At 52.3% G+C, this 16,086-nt stretch overlaps 1 protein-coding gene across 1 annotated transcript in view; it reads right to left on the reverse strand.

Moving 5' to 3' along the window:
• MAST2 (microtubule associated serine/threonine kinase 2) overlaps positions 1–16,086 on the reverse strand; it is a 192,166-nt gene that overhangs the window by 14,293 nt on the left and 161,787 nt on the right. Inside the window, exons 6-10 of the mRNA XM_044674823.1 lie at positions 9,238–9,316; positions 8,675–8,695; positions 6,861–6,939; positions 1,784–1,938; positions 1,165–1,240 (exon numbers count right to left, since the gene is read on the reverse strand). Coding sequence (XP_044530758.1) covers positions 1,165–1,240; positions 1,784–1,938; positions 6,861–6,939; positions 8,675–8,695; positions 9,238–9,316 — 410 coding nt within the window. The remainder of the gene's footprint in view (positions 1–1,164; positions 1,241–1,783; positions 1,939–6,860; positions 6,940–8,674; positions 8,696–9,237; positions 9,317–16,086) is intronic.

The following is a 16,086-nucleotide window of genomic DNA, read 5'->3' on the forward strand; positions in this document are numbered from 1 at the left end:
AGTTCCTTCGACTGATCCTCGCCTGGCATGGCCTCAAGGCCCTTCGCCATCCAGGCACTTCCTCTGAATATCCTCTAGATGACGGATAGCCAGTAAACAATATGGCACCCAGAGTCAAGCCAACAAGCATCTTGGGATGGCTGCTGTTCCAACGATGGAAGAGCCGAATGGGGCCCTCAACTCCCTAGTCCTAGATGCCTTGGCTCCACACTGAATTAGCTTAGACATTACTGGCTGTGTGACCCTGGGCAAATGACTCCGCTGCTGCCTGTCTCGGTTTCCCCCTCTGTAAAAAGGAGATAATAATAGCATCTGCACCTCCTAGGATCATTATGAGGGTCAGATGAAATCAGAAGCCTTTTGCAAGCCTCAAAGTGCTATAGAAATAATAGCCAGAATTTTTTTTTAACTCTTACCTTCAGGCTTAAAAACAATAATGTGTTTGATTCCAAAATAGAAGAGCAATGAGGGCTAGGCAATGGGGAGTAAATGACTTGCCCCGAGTCACAACAGCTAGGAAGTGTCTGAGGCCCCATTTGAACCCAGGTCTTCCCAATTCCAGGCCTGGCTCTATCCACTGAGCCACGTAGCAGCCTCCAGGATTTTTTCACATGTGTGGGAACAGCCCTGGGGGATAGGAAGGGCTCTTCCATTACCACCATCTTCCCATTCTCAGTCTTCACAATGTCTTTCCATTTGCTGGGGGGAAGGACAAAGAAAGCCCCCAGCTGAGGTCCCCAGAAAGTGAGCGTAGCCCTGGTCACTAGGTGTCCACTAGGCCATAATCCACGGACTCCAAGCCTCGCCATCTTGTCTCAGGGATGCTGCCGCCACAGTGGATGCTGGCACCGAGAGCCTCTTTCCAGGCTTCTTCCATCTCTCCCTCCACAAACTCTGACATCCTTTAACACCGGCCTCCTTGCCGTCCCTCAAACAAGACCCTCCGTATCCAGACTCTGAGCTTCTTCCCTGGCCGCTCCCCAGGCCTGGCCTTCTCTCTCTCCCTCTGCCCCATTTTTTGTAAGCGCCCTTCCCCATGGCACTCTGTGCCCACACACGGGGTGCTTTGTACCCCGGCCTCTGCCCAGTGCCTGGCACACAGTCAAGGCTGAATAAGCACGTACCGACCCCCACCCTGCTCAGGTACCCCCCACAACCCCTTACCTTGGGGAATCTTTCTTTGTACACATGATTCATCATTATTATTTCACTGTCGAAGGAGATTGGGGAGCGGCCAGGGCTGAAAGAGAAGGGAAGGAGCCCCTGTTTTGCTGGCAGGCTGTGGGCCCATCCCAGGAGGGCAGCACCTCAGGGCGGGGGAGCAGTACCACCCTGAATGGGCCAGGTTCTTCCTCGGGACAAAGCAGGATGGCACAGAGGCAGGTAACCCCCTGCCATTCCGCTCGTGAACCGGAAAAGGCCAGGAACAAATTCGTGTCTCTCCTATGTGTATGGCCCCCTGGCACATGGCTGTGTGTGTGCACATGAGTCGGGGGAGTTCCGAGGTTCCTAGCCATACCTCCCTACCCCCCCCCCACCCTGAACCCTGGTCCCTGGGGTATAGTCTGACTGCAATTCCCCTGGAGAGGCCAGATGACCAGAAGCTAGGTGGGAGGGGACAGTCCTGCAGGAGGAAGAACCAAGCCCACCCCTGCCTGCCCTCCTGCGCTGCCCAGCTTCTGCGGGTCTCTCCTTCCCGGGCATCTGGGCTTCAGGTATCGGGCTTGGGAGGGCTGGAGAGGCAGGCATGAGGCAGGGGTCCCCGGCCAGGGAGGGTACCCACCTGAGGCTGCGTGAGCGGGGCCTCATGGCTGGCGACTGGCGGCCCTCCTCGTCTGGGACACTCTCACTGCTGAAGTGCTTTGTCAGGAAGTGTAGCTCATCGGCCGTGGGCTGGAAGGGGAGCTGGTGTAACTTCTCCTGGGAAGAGCAGGACGACTGAGGGCGACAGGCACAGAGGAGAGCAGTCAGTGCAGGCCCACCCAGCACCACTCAGCCGCGGCGCACGAACCCCTTCCCGAGGGCCCCGAGCAGTGCGCAGCCCTCCGGGGCCGAGCGCTTATGCAGGGCATGATGTGGAGGCAGGGGCCGGCCATCTGCCCAGCTGTGCTGAAGCCCGACCCCAGGGCCTGGCCGCTGATCCCCCTGCCCTCCCAGCCTCACCCGGGCAGCGTGCCCACCGCAGGGGATTTCCTCTGGCTGCTGGAGAGGACAGCTGTCCTTGCTGGGGGAGGGGGCAAGGCCTGGGTGATCACGACCGCCCAGGACACAGACCTGGCAGCAGCCAAGGGAGCCCAGTGGAGACAGGAGATATTTTTAGCCTTGGACCCCAAAGGTAGGAGGGGTCTGCCATGAAAACCAGAGGGAGCTCTGAAGGCTGCCTGGTAACTGGGGGCTCTAAATGACAGGTAAAGCCAGCACCTTGATCTGCCTCTGCTGATGCCTCCTTTAGGGGTCCCCCCATAAAGGTCTGCCCAGCCTCCTAGTCCCCCACAGTGCTGATCATTGTTCCCGGGGCTGCTCTGGCCCTTTCAATTCCATGAGGGCAAGTCAGGTAAGCCGGGCACTCATGGCCAGCTCTGAGCCCCATGAGGCCTCGTCTGGAGACTCAGGGCAGCAGGCCTGGTGTTGGGGCCAACATTGCCTCTCCTTGGGGTCACAGCTCCCACTGCTCTCTGGGGTCTTACAGGATGCTGACACTAACTGCTCAGGCTGTAGCACTTATACAGCTTCCTGGGGCCATAAGCCTTCCTGTGGAACCCCAAATCTCCTTCCTTTTCTAGTGGGATCTAACTCTCTCACAATCATCCTTTCCCCAAGGGTTCATGTTCCTCCCTTCTCTAGGCTAGCCCGCTTAGCTGGGCGGCACTGCTGTCCAAGCCAGATCTGGAGATGGGAGCTACCCCAAGGCCACCAGAGCATCTTGCCGGAAGCCATCGAGGCTGTGAGGTTAGCACGGCTACTCACAAGCTCTGACAATCCAGCATGGCAGGTTGTCAGGAGGATGGAGATTCCACACTCAGTTTACCCTGTATGATTCTTTTTACAGTGACATTCACTTGCATTGAAATTATTGCAATCAATATCCTTATCTAGCTCAAAGGAGACACAGAAAAACAATACAGGTTCATGGCAAGAACAATCACAGCCAAAGACTACCCACTATCCAAAAATAAACCCCTGTACAACCCCCTAGAGTATAGAAATTTCCCCTAGAATCAGCCCAGCAGAAAACCAGCAGTTAGTGAGTTAATGCAAGTTTCTAAAGTTCCCAGCAAGAAAATACCTGGCCTGAGTTTGTTCCCAAACTCCTACAGACCATAGAAACAGTGAAACACAAGGAAATTAAGGCAATGACAAATTAGCACAGAATCACCCTACCAGAACTGTATTCTTAGAGATCCTATAACAGAAAAAACACCATGGGAACAAAACATTGGACCAGACTGATATTATTGTATCTTATTGGATGTAATCAACTACCATAACTATCTCCTTGATTGATGATGGGAATGAATAGTATAACATAACTATATACATAATATAATTAGTTAAAATATAATTAAATATTATGTTTAGCTAGGAACTGATGTACTTGTACCTTACACATGGCTGAAAAGAATAAGTTCAAACTAAGCCAGCCCATAATGAATAATTTTTGACAAGCTTGCTTCTTTGTTTAACCACAGTAAGATAATTAGTAAATTATGTACGGGAAGAAAAAAACCTGTATGAGATCATAAAGAAAAGAGGGTATAAAAATTAAAATCAGCAGATGACACTTCAGATCAGCCACTGCAAACCTACTCGGTCTATGGCTCTTCTCACTCCATTTTCGCTCAATTGTCCCGCCCCCAAGGGGAACTGGACTGCTGGTAACACCCCAGCAGCATCTGACCAGCCATTGTCAGGCCCATGCCAATGACCCTAGGCCTTAGCCAGCTGTACCCACTGGCCACCCTAACCCTTGGCAGCCAAGGAAAAGCAGTTTGGTAAGTGACTTCTTAGGACTTGAGAATTGGCTCAGCCTCTCCAAGGCTGATGTGCAGATTCAAAGCCCAGTGAACCCAAAACTAAATGAGGTGAAGCCAAAGAAGGTTCCCACCAGGGATCTTCAGGGTCAGACCAGAGAGTTCCAGAGGCCATAGGGTTGGCCTGCAGGAATGTCTCACTGCTTTAGGCCTTGTCAGGACCAAAAAAAAAAAAAAAAAAAGGCTGCTGGCTCCACCTCTGTAGTCTCCACAACCATTTTGTTCAGATTTCTAAACTTCTCCCTTCTTGGATGACTTCCTAACTTCAGGTTCTTCTGGGTGCTCTCTGGCCTGTAAGGAAGGAGCTGCCTCGTGTTTCTCTTCTTCCAGACTTTCTTCTTCCCTTCTCTCTCAAACTTCCACTTCTTCTTGAGAGAAGGCCATATCACACAAAAGTCCCGTTTGTTGTCCTCTATTTGGGTTTTTTAACTCTGCAGTGAGAACTCTGATTTTTTTGTCTAAATTCATTCCTACTTTCTTTTTTAGGAGCTTTATTTCTCTTTTGAATCAGCCTAGGTTTTTTGCTTTTGTTCCAAATCTCTAGAGTTCATAGAATTCTTTCTTTTAGCAGCTAAGACTGGTTCATTTTCTTATTACATATATTTGTTCAATATTCTTAAAGGTTTTACGCATTCTTCCTCTGTCTTTATGATGATTTCTGTTGATTTATCTGCTTGTACACTGGGTTCTGCTCATATTCTCTGGTTCCTTTTCTTTCCACAATGGAGCTGCTGGGCTACTTCAGCCTCCTCCCGCTGAGGAACAGAGGGGTTAATTTAGTGATGCCCACAGAGGGAGGATGGTGAGACAATGGCTCCAGCAGAATTCCCCAGGTCACAAGTGTGGGGCTCTGAGTGCCCTTCCTCTGAGACTTCTTCTATCCATCCTTCTTACCCACACATGGGGCTCCCTTTCCCCCTCTCAATTCTGTCCCTTTCTCTTTTCTCCCTCTCTCTATCTCTGTCTCTATCTTTTTTCTCTGTCTCTCTCTTTGTCTCTCATTAGCTCCCATGAATTCAATTATCCCCCTATGCAGATGAGACTTCTTTACCCAAACTATGTGAAGGAAATTTACCCTCTCCCCTTTCTGGGGTGGCACAGGTGATATCACCTCCTGTCAACCTGACCCAGAGGTTAGGACAGGTGAAAGAGAGCCAGGAGGTTATAAAAAGGGCTCACCAGGAAGTTCACACTCTGTCTCTGACACTCTGCCTACAAAGTTCCCTGCCAAGGTCTGCTGGAGGAGCCACATGAAAAAGTTATATGAGGGTGCCTTTTCTATCTCTCTTCTTCCACCTAGCCAAATAATCCCAGTAAATTGTATTAAAATCTAAGGACTGACTCCTATTATAATCTACACAGCCCTGGTCTCTGCTGACTCCATCTCAAATTAGCCATCCCTCACAGAACTTAAATGGACGGAGTCCCAAACCAAACTCTCTTTCCTCCCTAGTGTTCCCCTTCCAGGCGCCCAGGCTTCTGCAGTGTCCTCCTCAGCTCTTCACTCCCCCTCCATACTCTCCTGCATACATCCTCTTCTCACATGGCCACAGTCCGAGTCCAGACCCTCCTCACTTTTCTCCTGGCCTATCACAATGTCTGTCTGTCTTTTCTAGAGTACATGCCAATATGATTTTTAATAACTTTTGACATTTTGCCATCCATGTTCTCTCCCTCCCCCTTCCCCAAGACAGCAGGCATTATGATACAGGTTATACGTGTGCTATCACACCAAACATATCTCCAAGTTCATCAGGTTGTGAAAAAAGACACGGATTGCTTCTACTAGAGAAAAATTCACGGAGGAAATAAAGTGAAGAATGGCGTGCTTCCCTCGGCGGCCAGCCTTCGTCAGCGCCTTTTATGGCGGGGACAGCCTTTCCCATCATGAGTCCTTTGGGATAGTTTTGGATCCTCGCCTTGCTGAGAGCAGCCAAGTCTCTCACAGATGATCGATCCACACTGTTGCTGTTCCTGCGTACAGTGTTCTCCTGGTTCTGCTTGTTTCACTCTGCAGCAGTTCCTGGAGGTCTTCCTGGCTCTTTCTGTGATGGAATGGCCTTCTTCCTGACGGGTTTCACTGGCTCAAGTCTTCTCTTTCTCCAATTCAGCCCACACACAGTTGAGAAAGTGACTTTCCTAAAGTTCAGGCCCAACTATGTCACCTCCCTGCTCAAGAAAAGCTCTCAGAAGAGCTAACTTCTATAGCACTTTGCAACCATTATCTCCCTGGATCCTCACAACAACCCTGGGAGGTAGATATTCTCATCCCTACTTTACAGATGAGGAAACTGAGGCAAACAGCAGTTACATCACTGCCCAGAGTCACACAACTAGTGAGTGTGTGCAGCTGGATTTGAACTTGGGTCTCCCTGACTCCAGGTCCATTGCTCTAGTCACTGTGCCACCCAGCTGCCTTCTGTTTGGCGATGAAGCCTTTCCCAGAGTGGTTCCCACCCAGCTCTCCAGGGATCCTCCACATTCCTTCTACTCCAACTTGCACCCAAAGTGGCACCCTTGCCTTCCAGCTCATGTATATCCTTCCATCCCTCCATCTTTCCTTCTTTCCTTCCTTCAGTGGCCCAGCCTCTCTTGTAAGCCACTTCTCTGGATCCAAGGCTCTTCCCCAGCCTTTGGGGGAAGGTCCTATCTGATGGTCAGAAAAGACCACCTCTGGCTCTTCCTAGGACTGCCCTGGCATCCACTGATGAGACCAGGGAGAGGAAAGAGGGACAGGAGTTACCTTACAGCCATAGCTGAGCAGAGGCTGGAGAAACACCCCAAACCCAGGAGCCTGGGTGCCCCTGGAGGCCAGGCCGAGGGACTTACGGAGACAGTAGAGCTGGGGGTATTGGTTCCATAACCAGAGGAAGGAAGAGAGGCCAAGGACCAGCGCCGTCCATCCGTCCTGTGACAGAGAAACATTAGTGAGACACCACCTAGGAAGCTCTTGTGGTTCCCCCCAGGGGCCCTGCCAGCACCCCTGTTCCAGCTCCTCTCTCAGCCCAGGAGGCTCCAGGCTGCATGTGTCTGTGGGGGCCCAAGTAGCAGTCACCCCCATCACCCATTTGTGAGCCTGGGCCCCCAGGTGTGGAGGTGAGGCTCCTCCCAACAGCCCCAAAGACTCCAAACCAGCACCTGGAGAGCAGGATGCTCGGTGTGCTCCGGTACAGAATGTCCCAGGGCTCTTCCCTCCGGCCCCGCGGCTCGGTCAGGCGCCTCTGCCACCTGAGGGTCTGCTCCCGGCTCCCCCCAGCTCGGCCCCTCTGCCTCCCCTGCCGCGGCAGCGAGTGCCACCCGCCCTTCCCAATTCACTGGCCCTGCACTAATGGGGCACCCCAAGCACAGCAGGTCTGATCCCAAGAAGCCACGTTGAGGGCAACCAAAAGGAGCGCAGGAGTCAGAGCGGAAGAGGAGGCCGAGGCCTGCGGGAGCCCCAAACAGAGCGCAGGAAGGTCTGGCCCGGCCTTGAGGCTCCCCAGGCCGCCCTTAGTGCCCCAAACCCAGACGGGTGCCGGCTGGGTGCCCAAACAGAGCAGAGGGAGGTCACACGCACAGTCTTCTCGCTTGCTGGTCCCCTCCTTCCCTCGCCCCAGAGGCCCCACACAGCCCCGGCCCCCGGCCTGTGGTGCCCGGCAGGGGTCTCTGGGCCTGCTGGCCACGGACACTCAAGAGGGGGCAGATGCCCAGCTGCCAGGCACAGCCGCTGGACAAGGGGGCTCTGAGAGGCGCAGCCTCCGTGTTTAAAAATGAGGCTCCACCGAGGGAGGAGTGCAAAGCAGGGCCAAGGGGGGCCCCTTCTCTGCGTGCTCGATGACGCCCCACATCTCACCACCCACAGGAGCAGAGATCCAAGTCCTCAGGCCACGGAGGACGACAAGGCCCGGCCACATGGCTCTGCGGCCAGAGCAGAGGCCCATGTATAGTCCATCCTTCCATCCCTCCATCTCTGCCCCGAGCTCCCTCCTCCCTCTCCGCGGCTGCCCAAGGACGGGCAAGCAGCAACGTGCCCCAAACAAGGCCCAGAGAATGGGGACTCCTCGAAGCCCTCAGGAGGCAGAAGCAGGGGCGCAGCAGGCAGGGCCCCCAGGCAGGGCTGGGGCCAGAAGAGGCATCCCCCGGGGCAGCCAGGTGGCTCAGGGGAGGGATGAGCGCCAGGCCCGGAGTCCGGAGGTTCTGGGTTCCAACAGGCCCTCAGTACTTCCAAGCTCGGTGGCCCTGGGCCAGTCCCTTTGCCTCGCCCGCCTCACCCTCCCTGGGCTGGCGTCTTAGAGCGCTGCTCAGAGGTGACAGTGACTTGGGTTCTTCCCGAAGCCCACCAGGCAGGGGCTGCCCTTGGAAGGCCCAATCTTGGCCGCTTGCCTCTCCGACGGCCCCCGGAGCTCCCCGAGGCTGCCCCGGATCTTAGCCCTGTCTGGCAGGGGAGGGAAGAGAAGCCCAAAGAGGCTCTGGGGCCATTCCTTAGTCACGAGGAGCATGTCAGGATTTGAACCCAGGGCAGCCCCGGCCCGCTGGGAGGCAAGAGGGAAGAGGCTCGTGCTGAGGACCAGAATGGGCAGAACCCACGTCTCGCCTCCCCAGCCCATCCCCCCGCAGGAACTCCTGGGCCAGGCCGACGCTTGTCCCCCCGCCGCCCCGGTTACCTGTCTGCTCTGTGTCCATGGCTGCGGGGAGAGATCGGACAGAGGAATGAGAAGGGGCGACCCCAGGTCTGCGCGTGGCCAGGGGAGCCCCTCTCGTCCTAGGCCCGAGGTGGGGGATGCGGCCCACCTCGGGTCAGAGCCGAGGACCCGGCTCAGGCCCGAGACGTGGGGGCCAAGCTGGGCCTCAGGGGCCGGGGAGAAGGCCGGAGCCACCGATGGCCTCAGGCCCGTCCACTTGAGGATTCAAGGGGCCAGGAAGGCGGGGGTCAATGGACTAAGGCGGGGGCAGAGCCCAGGCGAGCGGACGGGACAGGGCAGGGAGGGAGGCTGGGGCCTCCGGGGCAACACGGGACCAGTGCGAGGGCCTCCTCTGGGCCAGCCCCGGGATGGGCCTGCCATCAGGGATGGGCACGGCAGGAAGCCTCTGGGGAAAGGGCTCCCCGCTGGGCCAGGTGGGTCCAAACAAGGCCTGGCAGGCAGGTGCCTCCCACCAGCCCTGCCGGGACGGGCAGCACCAGAACCCAGACCCACATCCGCCTCGCCCCCAAGCTGCACCGGCTTACCTGCGGGCAGGAACAAAGGAGAAGTGTGGAGCCGGAGCATTTGGAGAGAAATTCCGGGGGCTGTCCAGAGGACTACCACCTGCAGCCAGGGAAGGAAAGTGCGGTCAGCCACGGGCTGCCCAGGGGCCTCCGGGCCAAGCCTGCTCAGCCTTGGGAACCCCCGGCTGACCCAGCCACGCTGCTCCAGGCCTGCCGTCCTCCTCCCCAGGCAGGAAGGTCAGTGTGCCGTGCCCACCGCCCCACTGGAGGGGCACCAAGCCCCCCGGAGGCAGCTCTGGCTCCCAGGGGGCACCAGGCTGGCCACGCAGTCAGATGGAGGGCCGGAAGCTGAAGGAAGGGATTCAGCAAGCAGAGACCAAACAGGACACAGTCCCAGTTCAGGAGGGGATGGTGGGAGCCATGGGAAGAGGCAGGAAAGAGCAGGAACAGCATTTAGTAAGTGCCTTCTGTATGCTGGGAGCTTCACAAATAAGATCTCCTTTGACCCTCACAACAACCCTGGGAGAAGGTGTTACACAGAGGAAAACGGGCAGAGACCAGTCAAGGGACTTGCTCAGGGTCACACAGACAGTGCTTGTGGTTGCATTCGAATCCGTCTTCCTGGCAGGACCAGGGAGGCTCTATCCACTGTAACCCTCAGAGCTTACGGCTGTAGGCAGGGAAAGAGAACCCAGTTTGTTTGAATCTGGAGAACATGAAAGGGAACAGCCCAAGATCAGTGAGGTTAGAGAAGCTGAAGCCAGATCGGGGGCCTGGAATGCCAGGATGACGTGCCCCAGCCAGTGGGGAGCCCCTGAGGACTAGGACCTGAAGGCTGAACACTGCCCAGGGAAGGCTGGTGTGGGGGAACAAGAAGCAGGAGCAGAGCAAAGAGGCCGGGAGCCGTGCAAGCAAGAGAAGCCACCCTGGGGAGAAACGGAGGGGAGGCAGGGTCCAAGGGGAGCCGGGCAGGGAGAGAAGGGGCAAGGATGATAGGGACGGCCTCGAGCTGAGAGGCCTCTCTGCCCCCACTTCTACCTCTGTCTGTCTTCCTGTCTGTCTGTGTGTCTGTTTCTCTCTCTACACCTCTACCTCTATCTGTCTGTGTGTGTGTGTGTCTCTGTCTCCCTCCCTCTGCCTCTACCTCTACCTCTGTTTGTCTGTCTCTGCCTCTACCTCTGTCTGTCTGTCTTCTCTCTCTCCTTTCCTTGGTGGTGGGAGGGCCCTGGCACCCCAAATTGGGAAACTAGAGCATAATTATCATCTCGGAAGCAGGGTGGGAACTTTTAGAAATCCCTGCTCATCCTTCAGGCGGGCAAAGTACAGGGAGAGCCATGAACCATAACCCCTTGGCATCAAGACAAGCAGGCAGGACAGGGATGCCAGGAAAGGCTGGCAGGAGCCCCAGCCTCCAGGGCTTCCACCGAGGAATCCAGGGGTCACAGGAAGAGAGATGAACCTGGGTTGACCCTTTTATTTTGCAGAAGAGGATACTGAGGCCTGGAGCCAAGATCCCATAGACACTGATGTCAGCCCCTGAGCGGGCTGAGGACCAGGCACCACCGGGCTTCAGAACCTTCATTCATTCTGTGCCTCCCCTTGCCCTCCTCTACTGCCCATCCGATAAAGGGAAGGGAAGGGAAGGGAAGGGAAGAAGCATTTATTGGGCACCTACTATGTGCCAGGCATGGGCTAAACACTTGATAAACATCCCATTTGATCCTCACAATCACCTAGCACAGGTGCTGCTATGCCCATTTTATAGATGAGGAAACTGAGGTAGACAGCAAGGAAGTGACCTGCCCAGTCACCCAAGTCCTCCTGCTCCAGCAACACCCACCTGGCCACCTCAAAAGGCACGGAGGGGCCTGGGTCACTCATGCTCGGCTCCCCTGCCCAGGACTACCAGGGAGCTCCACCAATAACAATGATGGTGAAGCCTAACGGTCTCCGCTGGGCCAGGGAAGGGGAGGGAGGGGAGGTCTCCTATGAGCACTGGGGAGGGGGCTGAGCCAGGATGCAGACTCAGGAAGATGCTGTTTTGGGGCTCCAGAAGCCCTCTGAGAGTGCTGGACAAAGAAGCAAGTCTCCATTCTGCCACACTCAGGCACCTTGTGCCTCAGTTTCCTCTTCTATAAAACGGGAGCCCTGCTATTAACCACCGACTCCCGAGGCTGCTGTGAACCTCAAAGGCCGCCCCATCCAGCCTGGAGCAGGCTACAGGCCAACCCCTTCCCATGACAGTAAGTGCCCTGGCTGGGCTGGCTCAGGAGCCTCTGGGAGCCCCAGGGAAGGCACTCTGGGCCGGGCCCTCTCAGGAAGGCCCCCTGCGGCCTGGGGCCCGTGGGGGCGGGGAGGGAGCCCACCCCTGCTGACAGCTACCCTGGCTCTGAGGCGCTCTTATACACAAGCTGAGCGATGTTGGACAAGTCATTTAAATGCCTTGGGCCTCAGTTTACTTCTCTGTAAAATGGGGCACTGCCTGCCCACCGAATAAGAGGACAGTGGAGCCTGCAGCACCCTTCTCAGGCCCAGACCCCAATGTCAGCCTGCAGGCTTCCGGCCCTCAAGTGCCTTCCATCTCTGGCTCTTTCCTGCCCACTATAAACTGACTCAGGTCTCCCAGACTCTCCTGCCTTGACTCTTCCTCCTCCCCAGTTGCTTTGCTGACCACCATCGCTCTATTTACAGCCTCCACACCTTTGCCTACAACGCCCTCCCTCCTGGAGGCTCGGCTCAAGCAGCCCCTCATAGAGGACTGCTCTTTAGCCCCGAGGCCCGGCTCTCCGCTTTGTCTCCCCACCAGAATATAAGCTCTCTGAGGGATGAGAGAACTTCTCCGTTTCTACCGCAGCCAGCCCTGAGCCTTGCCACACAGCAGGAGCTAAATACACGCTTGTCACACGACTGACGAGGATTCCCTCAGACCCTCCCTCTTGGCTGCCCCTCCGACCCAAGAGCCAAGAACAGCGCCTCCCCCTCCGGCCCTGGCCCCATCTGGCCCTCCCAAGGCCCTCTGGCTGCCAGCCTCAGGCCAGTCTTTCTGGGAATAAGGTTCCGTGTATGGGATAGTCTGCAGGAGAACGTGCACACAAAGGAGCCCCGGCCCAGGAGGCAGAGGTCCGGGTCCAGCCCCTGCCTGGCCCATCCCTGCCAGCAGCTCCTGAGCTCACACAAGTCAGGGATTCTGGGAAGCCTCCTTCCCCCAAGCTCAGGCCCCCTCCGTGTCCTTCGGAGACCCGCCAACAGCCACAGGACGGATGGCGGAGGAGGGGGTGGGAGCAGCCTCTGCCAGCTAGGAAAGGCAGTTCTGCCCAGGAAGGCCGCCTGTAGGAAGCCAAGCAGGTACCTGAGATATGCTGGCTCCACTTCTGGAACAAGTGGAGACCCCTGGACGCCCCTGCCTCCGCTGAACTCCGCTAGCTGTCCCCTGGCCTCCCACCAAGGCAGCACAGCCGGGGACAAGACCCCGCTCGGCAGAGCCAGAGAGGGTCCGGCCACCCGAGCCGCGAGAGAAGCCTGGGCCTGGGCCGCGAGGGCACACCCAGCAGCTTTCCGGGAACAAGGTCCAACTCCAACCCAGAAAAGCACAGAGGAGTCCCTCTGAATCAGGAGGATGCACAGAGAGGGGAAGGACAGGCAAAGGGGAGGGAGGGGTATGGAGTTCCCCATAGCCTGGGGCACTGAGATGTTCTCCCAGAAAAAGGGTCCTTAGGACAAGGGCAGGAAATCTCTTTCCCAAACCAGCCATGTCCTCAATTCACCTTTCCTCCAGAGCTCCACCCTCCAGGTCATCCACCTGGGACCCCACCCACTGCCTCACCCCAACCCCTTTCACTTTATGACCTCCAAGTCCTACCTCTCCAATCTTCCCTTCTCTTCTTTCCCATTCACAGGGCTGATAATCCAGGCTCTCCTCTCCTGTCCTTTCCTGACCTCTCCTCTCTTCTCCCAAGAACTCCTGCATCAGATAGCTGACTACAAGATCTGAAAGTCTCTCCCCTCATCCCTGCAGCTTGCACACAGCTAACCCAATCATATATCATTCCCTTCTCCAAAAATTTCTACAGGGCAATTTCTGGGGGCAGAGCCAAGATGGCTGAGAAAAAGAAACACTCAGCCAAGCCTTCCTCCAAATTCCAGCAATTCCATTGCCTATGCCCACTTCCAGGTCATAGTTCAAGAGCAGAGAAGTGCATTTTTGGTCCTAAGGGAATAGAACTCTTTGAGGAGCAGTACTGATTGCAATCTCAAGGGACCAAGGATACTTCATCAGCAAGGACCAGAATGTAGGCCAGAAGGGTCCCCAGAAGTAGCTCTGAAAATATTAGTGAAACAAAGGTATGAAGATCGGGAGGTTTACCCCTTCCCTTCCACACCAGGAACAGAACCAAATTTCAACATAAAGTTCCAAGTCAAAAATTAGGCTGGGAAAATGAGCCAAAAGAAAAACCTGACTATAAAAAATTACTCTGGTGAAAGGGAAGATCAAGACACAAATTCAAAAGAAAAGACAATGAAATAGCTTAAAGCAAAGCCTCAAAGGAAAATATGTGAACTGAACACAAGCCAAACAAGAATTCCTAGAAGAACTAAAAAAGGATTTTCAAAACCATGTTAAGAGGAGTAGAGGGGAAGATGGATAAAGAATGAGAGCGAGAGAGGAAAATAATTTTTTTTTAATGTTTTGGTAAAAGAGGCACAAAAAATTCTGAAGAAAAAAACTTCTTAAAAAATAGAATTGGCCAAAAGGAAAAAGAGGCGCAAAAAATTTCACTGACAAAAATAACTCCTAAAAAAGAAGAATTGGGTAGAATGGACAAAGAGGCACAAAAGCTCAATGAAGAAAACATTTTCTTAGAATTGGGGAAGTAGAAAATCATGATTCTAAGAATCATCAAGAGACCTTAAAAGAACATCAAAATGATGAAAAAAATAGAAGAAAATGTGAATATCTCATTGGACAAACAACTGAACTGGAAATAAGGAGAGTTAATTTAAAAATAATTGGACTACCTAAAAGCCATGATCAAAGAAAGAGCCTAGACATCATATTTCAAGAAATTATACAGGAAAATAGCCCCAATATCTTAAGATTTAGAAGGTTAAATAGAAATTGAAAGAATTCATTGATCACCAATTATCACCACCTAAAAGAGATTATAAAATATGCACTCCCATGAATAATATAAACAAATTCCAGAGCTTTAACACTAAAGAGACAACACTTTAAGCAACCAGAAAGAAACCATTCAAATATCATAGAAGCCAGAATTGAGATCACATAAGATTTAGCAGCTACCATGTTAAAGAAGTAAAGGGCACGGAATATAATACTACATTAGGCAAAAAAATCTAGGATTATAACCAAGAATAGTGTACTCGTAAAAAAAACGTATAATCCTTTGGGGTGAGGGAGAATGGATATTTAATATAATAGATAACTTTCAAGCATTTCTGATGAAAAGACCAGAGCTGAATAGAAAATTTGGCTTTTAAAAAGAATTCTCAGGATGCAGTTAGGTAGCTCAGTAGATTGAGAGCTAGGTCTAGAGACAGGAGATCCTCATTTCAAAACTGGCCTCAGCCACTTCTTAGCTGTGTGATCCTGGGCAAGTCACTTAACTTTCATTGTTTAGTGCTTACCATTCATTTGCCTTAGAACATAGTAGTGGTCACTTTTTAAAATAAAAAAGATGACCCAAGAAAAGATTAAAAAGGTAAGCATGAAAGAGAAATCATAAGGATCTCAATAAGGTTAAACCATTTAAATTCCTATATGGGAAGATGATACATGTAATTCCTAAGAATTTTATCATTATTAGAACAGTCAGAGGATTCAACATAAAGGACATAAATGAGTTATTTATGTTAGGATGATAAAAAAAAATAGATGGGTAAGAAAGAGGAATGCATTTGGAGAGGAGAGAGAGGAGAGAATAAGAGACATTATCTCATATAAAAGATGCACACAAGAAAGAACTTTCACAGTAGAGAGGAAAATGGGAGGGGCAACACTTGAACCTCACTCATCTAAATTGGTTCAAAGAGGAAAAAATATACACATTCAATTAGGAATAGAAATTGATATTATTCAATAGGGAAGGAGGAGAGAAAGGGAATAAGAGAAATGAGGTATGTGATAAAAGGGTGGGAAGATAAAGGAAGGAAGTGGTCAAAAGTAAAACACTCTTTAGAGGAAGAACAGAATAAAAAGAAAGCGAGATGAACAAATAGAAGAAAATAGGATGGAAGGAAAGGCACAATTTGTAATCATAACAGTAAATGTGAGTGGGATAAATTCACCCATAAAACAGAGACAGATAGTAGAATGGATTAGAAAGGAGAATTCAACAAAATGTTATTTATAAGAAATACACCTGAAACAGAGAGAGACATGCAAAGTTAAAATAAGAATCAATTCTGCCCTACCTTTAATAAAAAAGACAGAGGTAGTCAATCATGACCTCAGATAAAGAAAAGCAAAAATAGGCCTAATTAAAAAAGTAGAAAAACTACATCTTGCTAAAAGGCACAACAGACAATGAAGTAATGGCAATACAAGATATATATACACCAAATGGCACAGCATTCAAATTCTTGAAGGAAAAATTTAATGAATTACAAGAAGAAAAGCACAGTAAAACTATACTAGTAGGGGATCTCAATTTTCCTTTGTTAGAGGTAGAATAATGTAACCATAAAATAAATAAGAAACAAGAAGATGAATAGAATCTTAGAAAAATGAGATATGATAGACCTCTAGAAAAAAAAATTTAAGGGAATAAAATGGATTATACCTTTTCCTTAGCCACCTTCACAAAAACTGTCCATATTAGGCATAAAAACAAATGCAGAAAAGCAGAAATA

This window comes from Gracilinanus agilis, chromosome 4 (genome assembly GCF_016433145.1).
Source record: "Gracilinanus agilis isolate LMUSP501 chromosome 4, AgileGrace, whole genome shotgun sequence".
NCBI classification, from domain to species: domain Eukaryota; kingdom Metazoa; phylum Chordata; class Mammalia; order Didelphimorphia; family Didelphidae; genus Gracilinanus; species Gracilinanus agilis.